Genomic DNA, 8,112 nt, shown 5'->3' on the forward strand with positions numbered 1-8,112 from the left:
TTGGAAAAACTGCTGAATATTTAAAGAAAGAATTTGAAATGAAAGACCTTGGAAAAACAAGGTATTGCCTTGGGCTGCAGATTGAGCATTTGGATAGTGGGATTCTCGTCCATCAATCTGCTTATACTGAAAAAATTCTGAAGAGATTCGGTATGGACAAAGCTCACCCACTTAGTACCCCAATGGTTGTTCGGAGTCTTGACACTATGAAAGATCCATTTCGTCCTAGACAAGATGACGAAATTATCCTCGGTCCAGAAGTACCATATCTTAGTGCTATTGGTGCCCTACTTTATTTGGCACAATGTACAAGACCGGACATTGCATTTGCAGTTAGTGTGTTGGCAAGATATAGCTCTGCTCCAACATCACGCCATTGGAAAGGCGTAAAAGACATTTTACGCTACCTTCGTGGTACAACAGATATGGGTTTATTTTATACAAATAAATCTGTTGATAATCCCACGATTGTTGGATATGCTGATGCAGGATATCTCTCTGATCCGCATAGAGGTCGCTCTCAAACAGGATATGTTTTTACTTGTGGAGATACGGCAATTTCATGGCGATCATCTAAGCAAACACTCGTGGCAACTTCCTCTAATCATTCAGAAATAATCGCATTATATGAAGCTGGCCGAGAATGTTTTTGGTTAAGATCCATGATTCGCCATATTCGAAGCACGTGTGATTTACCTTCAGTAACTGACAATCCAACAGTCATGTATGAAGACAATGCTGCTTGTATTGCTCAGATTAAAGAAGGATTCATCAAAGGTGACAAGACTAAGCATATTGCACCAAAGTTCTTCCACACTCATGAGCTTCAAAAGAATCAAGAAATTGCAGTTAAGCAAATTCGATCCGATGAAAACTTGGCTGATTTATTCACCAAATCTCTACCTAAGTGTACTTTCCAGAAGTTAGTGGAAGGGATTGGATTGAGGCGACTCTCGAAGCTGTCAAGCGACGCATGCAAGGATCAGGGGGAGATTTCAATCAGGGGGAGCATCAAAAAACATGCTACCTAGGACATATGCGCGTTGTGCTCTTTTTGTCCTTTGACCAGGGTTATTTTTGTCCCATTGGGTTTTTGTTACCTGGCAAGGTTTTTAACGAGGCAACAATAAGCGCGTCCAATGCCATCATCAATTGGTGGACATCCAAGGGGGAGTGTTGTAAATATTATTTCTTATGTGGCTGTCCACGTTATTAGTTAGGGACCTACATGTAATATCTCAATAGTTTAAACACTTATCATGTAAACCCTACCTCTATATAAGGGTGGCCTCCAAGACTGAATAAGACACTTCTCTATTTTCCCCTCATCCCTCTTCATCTCTTTCTTACTCTCTACAAAAGTAAGTCAATACTTTATAACATTGATTAATTTATATATAATATTCAATGTTATCGAATGTGTAATCTATTAATTAATTAAAAAGTATACATAGATTTTGTCTTTTCGGTCAACAATGCAATGCGTGCGACAACATATTTGGTTATAAACACACTAAGAATAGAGAAAATTATGTCATTAATCGTTCAAACATTGCAAGAAGAACCAACACAATGACACACATCAAAGTCGCTAGCTATTAGCCGTACAAACTTTTGATTTTCTGGTTAGTAACTGATGGAGGAGATTAATTGGTTTCCATTAATATGTTAAAATATCAAGTCATTATTGATGATACTAGATCGATCAGACACTAATGGTGCGACTGCAAGTAGAAGTTGCAATGTTATTTCCATGAAGCATCTGCTTCATCTCCTTCATAGCTGGATCTTGGAGCAACAACACCTTCTCTTTGTCTCTAACACCAACCATGTGTAGGTATTCACCATCCTCTCTCTCTTTCCCTTTGTACAACAGCCTTTGCTCTCTTGCCTCCATACCCGTCACCAATGACAGTATCATTTTTAATTCGCCTGCAAAACAAGTTATACATTCGAAACTAATTAGCAAACTAAGTAAGCTATTTGAGTTAGGCGTGCACCTGAATTACAAGAAATGTGTGAAAATGAGTTATGATTAGAATAAGTAGGATGTTCAATAACATAATCAACATGGTAAAAGAGAGCCGAGAGCCTAGTTAACCAAAAATTCTATTAGTTTAATGGAAAGTTGGTTGGTTTAGGGGATATGGACTAGCTAAATATATAGTTCTCTTTAACATTTTTGATAATTCAATTAGTGGGGTGTAAATTAAAATGATGTTGTGGATGTAATAGAGACTTAAAGGTAGCAATTTTCTTGTTCTCCAATGAGTAGCTCCACTAGCATAAGGGGTTAAGATCGATTGGGATATAAGATTTTAAGTCATATACAGTTCGTTCCCCTTCAATGTAATAAAGAGTCGCAAAAAGCTTACCGAAAGTAGAAGTGGGTTCGACGGAGATGTCATGCCACTGCGAAACAGTGGAGACCTTAACAATGATCATGCCCTCTCCGGCGTTTTGAGTCTCCCTCCTCTGAACAAGCATGCCTCCCGGTCGAAGCTCCCACTTGATTTCACCATCAACCTTGATGGCCTTAGCTTCAAACTGACCCTTCTGATCAGTCCCCGCCTTAATCTTAGAGCTGCTGAAGCTTCTGCAGAACCTCTTTGACCTCAGCTTCATCATCTTTAAGTTCCTAGCTTAGCTTAGCTTTAGCTCTCTCTCTTTTGCTCTGAGCTCTCTCTGGCTAGCTCTGAAAGTTTCTTTGAGGAGAGGAAGTGTTGGAATTGGTTAATTACATAAGGTGGGAGCTGTGCAGAAATGAAGAAATATATAGATTAATTCCCATTAGCCGCTAAAGTACAAGCCGCCCGAAACTGTGTTGCAAAAAGTAAGACTGGTAATGGTGGGTGGCGAATGAGATTATTACACGAGGGGGACAATATATGGAGTATGGTTTCTTCTGGTTATTTTATGATGATGGAGGTGCCCAATGCACATGGGAGTAGGTGCTTGGGAACACGCTTGCTTGATTGGCGGGCCAATACCACAGAACTAAAAACCAATTGCGAAATTAAGTACTCAATTTCCAAACTAATTACATTCTTAATTGAGTTCATGGTTTGAAATAATAGTAGTACTCTTCTCTAAAAGCTAGTATGTAATGACAGATTCCCGAATCTTACTTTATAGGAAGAGATAAAGAAATCGGCACGCACACTCGCTTTTTTGAATCGTTAATATCGTTATAGTTTCTTTGAGACATTTCATCTAATATTTTGTATTTAACAATTACACAAAAATATTCACTAAGCTCGCCTTACTCTATATCACAAGCACAAAGAAATCACACACTAATTTGCTTTATTCCAATGTTAATATTGCTTTATTTCTTTGAAGTATTTCGAGTGATACCTTACATTTCCTTATGTGCTAACTAATTCTCTAAACTCATCTTGTTCTATGTTAGAAGCATTTCAATAAATATTGAAAAAGTAAGTCAATAGTTGAGCTTTATGATTAATAAATATTATCAGTTGTAAATCAAGGATGTGATTAGCATGTTCTTCATAATCAATTAAGGGCCGCCTAATTAAATTAGCTAACCTCGCAGAACAAGGAGCCATACATGATACATGTAAATTCTCGAAACTAATTAATTGGTTATGGAATATATGTTAGGAAAATGATATGTGGCCTCAATGAGGCCTAAGATTTGTGGCATCAATTTTATGTGTTATGTCATGTCATTTACACACATCACCTATTTGTCAAATCATGCCATGTAATTTCAGAGAAAAAGACAATCTTATCATTCCAAAATCTAATGATTCTAAATTATTTTGGCTTTCTTCTAAAAAAAAAAAAAAATTTGGCTTTCTTTCATTTTTTTTTTCTTTTCATTACACTCATGCTTAGATTTAAACAACAAACTTATTATTCACTGTAATGTCTTTCTCTCTGACCCTCGCAAGAGAGGGTTCTTGGCGGCGACTAGGTTGGGCTGGTGGCAGCCTTGCATTCTCAACCAAGAAGGGGGTCTCTTCACCTTCGTCTTGGCTGCATCTTGGTGTCGCCGGGCTCGCTCGACGGTGCCTATCCTCTGTAGGTTGCGGCCTTATTCTCCTTGTTGTGGTTGCGGTTTGTGCTCATAACAATGGTGGTCTGGCGACTGACATGGAATCGATCGGGGCTTGTGACCGAGCTGCAGGTTGGATGAAGACAGCGAGGGTGGGCATCGGTGTCGGGGCCTTTATGCATGGTGATGGCGATCTATGGTTGGGCTGGGATCAGTCGAATTCTAAGGAGGATGAAGGGATCGGTGATGATCCAAATTTCTCTTCGATGGCAGGGATTGATGTCGGGATAGAATTTGGTTTTGAGGTTGGGGGTGGAACTCGCTCTCCTTTGTCGAATTTGGATCCATCTCTATTCAGGAGGCGTGTTGTTTTCTATGGCAGCCTTTAGGTGGGTGCTACCAGTGGTGGTGGAAGCGCAGGCAGCGTATCCCCGCGAATGGTGGATGACTCCGGCGTATTCCCGCAAATGGTGGATGACGGCGGCATATTCCCGCCAATGGTGGCTGAAGGCGGTGGCATGACTGCCTTCTCATCTAAGTTTTCTCCTAGGTGTGTTGGTTGGGCCTGGCATTGGGCTGCTAGGGTTTGGTTTTGGGCCCAAGCAGTTGTTTTGTCATCAAGGATCGTGGGCTGGATCCTATTTTCTAGGGCATGGGTTGGTCTAGAATTGGAGGTGCAGGATGAGGTTTCATCCTTTACTTCCATTATTGCTTAAATTTTGTTTAGGTCACAAAGATCACATTCTTTGAGGATTCATTTTACTATTTGTTTCGGAGGATGTTTGATCTTTGTTTGAAATAAAGGTGCGTTATTTTCCTTAAAAGGTGGGTGTACTCGGGGTGGCCTGGGGCTTGTTCTTGTTATAGAATAGGTGTTTAGGGTTCCCTAAGGAACAATTCTTTCTGTCGACCTCATAGGGATGTTTCGTTTTTGTACTGCTTGCTGAATGAATATATATATATATATATATATATATATATATATATATATATATATATATATATATAATGGGCTAACCTCTTTTCATAAAAAAAAAGATTTAAACAACAATTTTTTTTTCTTTAATCAATAGTAGAAAAAAATTTATGTAATTTAGTCAATAGATTTACTCGTACATTCGATTAATATATTTGCATAACACATGTATATGAATTCAACCTTTGTTGGGTTATTGCAAATTTTGAAAATATATGTGAAAAATACATATTCATATATACAATCATATTCTTTTGTTCATTGTTTTCTCTTTATGTAGCTAGGGTTTAACGTTAGATCTGAATTTATTATTTTTTGTTTGTTTTTCCCTTATATTTAGATTGTAGATTTTAACTAATAGCTGCTAACGTGAAATTTTTTCTTACCTCTTAATTTAGACATAAGTATTTTCAGAATTCAATTTATTAATGCTATTTTTTTTTGGATGAAATTAATCAATATTTGGAAAGAAAAGTTAATGTCTATTTCTTGACACATAATTCAATATATTAATGTCATTTGGAAAGAAAAATTAAAGGAAAGAATATAATTAAATGAAGAAAAATATTGGTCAAAGAATATGTAAGACATATCTTTTAAATTAATACATAATTAATAGCTAATATTTTTTTTGTCACCTAATTAAATTCATTAATGTAATTGATTCACCCCCTAACATCTAAAAAGAAATGTAAAGGGGTAAAATTGGTGTTGCAATAGTATGATGTGGCAAATATATTATGTGGAATTGAATATAAAAATTATATTTACTTACATGGCATGACACCTAAGATTTGAGGCCACAAATTTTAGACCTCATTGAGGCCCCATATCATTGCCCTATATGTTACATTTCTTTAGTTAAGAGTAAAGCTAGGTCTGTTTGTCTTTATTTGCAAGTTTTCTTAAGTTTGGTTGGATTTTTATGTTTTGTTAGGTGGTTATCTTTAAAGATTAATTTGTTTCGGGTGGTTTACTTTTCGTATTGGTGGTTGGCTAATTTTCTCCAAGGCATCAAACCATGTGCTTATATGGGGATAGAGATAGCTTAAGAGACATATCTCAATTATACTAATTAACTAACATCTCCCTCTCTTTCCTTTCAATTCAACCATGTCTAAGATCTCTACCTAGCTGCTTCAATTTCAGAATAGATGCTAGCTACTCCTACAGATCAACTTTTCTGCTACTGAAAAAACAAGAGGATTAAGGGATACTGACCCATAGATTGGGGAAAGAGTCACAAATATCCAATAGGTATTAGCTAATTTACTAATTCCCATTAACATTCAAGAAAGTGATGCATAGATCGATCCCATACCAGCACATGGTGAGGAGGGAAACAAATTTGTATAAGGGATTATGGCGATCGACAGACGACACCCCACATGTTGATCATCGTAGAAGAGGAAATAATGAAGCTTGGAGAACCATATAGTATGATGCATGCTAAACATATAAAGTCTAACATCCATGTGAAATGGGTCCTATATGTATGTAGAATTGTAGATTGTATATATAGCATCCTAGTATCTATGGGGTATGGGCAAAAAGGCATCATTTTAGTAAAGCACTTTGCTTGTATATGGTGAAACACCGATGAATGCAAAATTAGAAGTTTGCATGTTTATTTGTTTAGTTCATTCAGATTTAATCAGACATTAATTTGTACTTTCTTTAACTTATTATTTAAAACAAATAATTATTGAGTCATCTTTTCGAACAACACATATAAAGAGACCTACCAATAAATATTTAAGTAATTATGAGTGATATACTATTGTCTTAATCTCTTCTATTTATTATAGCAAACATCTCGCCTCTTATCAATAACGTTATGTTAACAAAATTATCATAACATATCAATTTGTTTACCATAAATAAAAATTTGAGTGAGAGCTATCAATAACGCTAGCACCTGCTGTACATATAGTTGAATCCAATGTACTTTTACATTTTTTGTGCTAGTAAAATGTGAGTACTTAGGATCTAAACCCTAAACCCTAATATAATGAGTACTTTATGCATATTGAAAATTCAAAATCATATGTAGATATAAGATTGATTAGCTTTAACCGAGCAAAGCATGCAAAACAAATACAAAAAACAAGATGATGAAATATCAGAAGTTAAGCACAAGATTGATTCTTTTCACGCATCCCACAAGATTTGCTAATTGTTGGCATGCACATCAGAATATATAGTTGGAGATTTTATGCTCATCAAGAAAGAGGTGTTGATTTTATGCATCAAATAATAGAGTTGCATGCATGGGCTGCTTCCTATCTATTATTCAATTTATATTCTGGATTTTCGAAACATAATCACTGACACATATCTATATGCAACCTTGTTTTTGTTGTGTTTTATCAGTAAATAAAAGGTGCCATGCATTGTCCTATTAGAAGAAGCTTTGCAGATGAATTATTACTCCTATTTTCCATTAGCTCACAAAAAATTAATCATTATTTTGCATATCGATCACACTACACTGAATGTCTGAATCAATGATACAAAGTTGACGAATTGTTGTCTATGTCTCCTTTATTGCTTTGAATTTAAGTAGGGAAATTACTTAAGCTAGTCGACTACATTTTAGTTCGTCGACTACATTATAGTTCGATCATCAATAAGATTGCCTCTATTATTATGATAATTCGCAACATGTTTTTAAGACTTCGTGGAGCTCATAAATTGTCATCACTGAAATTTACAAATCATCACCAAAGATAACGCATCTTTATAATAAGATAACAATTGTCAGAACAAGTTTTATCATTTTTATGAGTCAATGATTGAAAATGCTTGCCAAAGTGAATTAGGAAGTGAGGCCCAATCTACTGACCTATTTAGTCACCAAGCATCTTCCGGCCCCTTCTCACCAGTCCACCAGACTAAAACCAAGTTCACAAATTCTTTTGGGCCAGAACTTCAACAAAAGTTTACAAGTTTATAATATTCAGCAAAGAACAATTCATAGGTTCACCCCTTGGGTGAATGAGCATATTCACCATCTCTTGCGATTAAGACATAATAACTTTATAATTTTCTAATCCACCATTCATATTGTATAACGTAACACAAAGATTAGCTCTGTAAAAAACCAATCAAATTG

The 8,112-nt window shown here is 36.0% G+C and overlaps 1 protein-coding gene across 1 annotated transcript; it reads right to left on the bottom strand.

The window, feature by feature from the left end:
* Positions 1–1,520: 1,520 nt before the first annotated feature.
* On the bottom strand, positions 1,521–2,857 carry LOC133707086 (BAG family molecular chaperone regulator 3). Its single transcript, XM_062132620.1, has 2 exons — positions 2,376–2,857; positions 1,521–1,932 (listed from the first exon to the last, which is right to left on the bottom strand). The coding sequence occupies exons 1-2, from the start codon at positions 2,626–2,628 to the stop codon at positions 1,706–1,708; spliced, it is 480 nt and encodes a 159-aa protein (XP_061988604.1). The 5' UTR covers positions 2,629–2,857; the 3' UTR covers positions 1,521–1,705.
* Between the last annotated feature and the right edge of the window lie 5,255 nt (positions 2,858–8,112).

Source organism: Rosa rugosa, chromosome 1 (assembly GCF_958449725.1).
Source record: "Rosa rugosa chromosome 1, drRosRugo1.1, whole genome shotgun sequence".
NCBI classification, from domain to species: Eukaryota; Viridiplantae; Streptophyta; class Magnoliopsida; order Rosales; family Rosaceae; genus Rosa; species Rosa rugosa.

Coding starts and splice junctions, on each gene's coding strand:
- LOC133707086 (XM_062132620.1), bottom strand. CDS start 2,628: ATGATGAAGCTGAGGTCAAAGAGGTTCTGCAGAAGCTTCAGCAGCTCT. Junction 1,933..2,375: donor CGAACCCACTTCTACTTTCG/GTAAGCTTTTTG, acceptor CTTGTTTTGCAG/GCGAATTAAAAATGATACTG.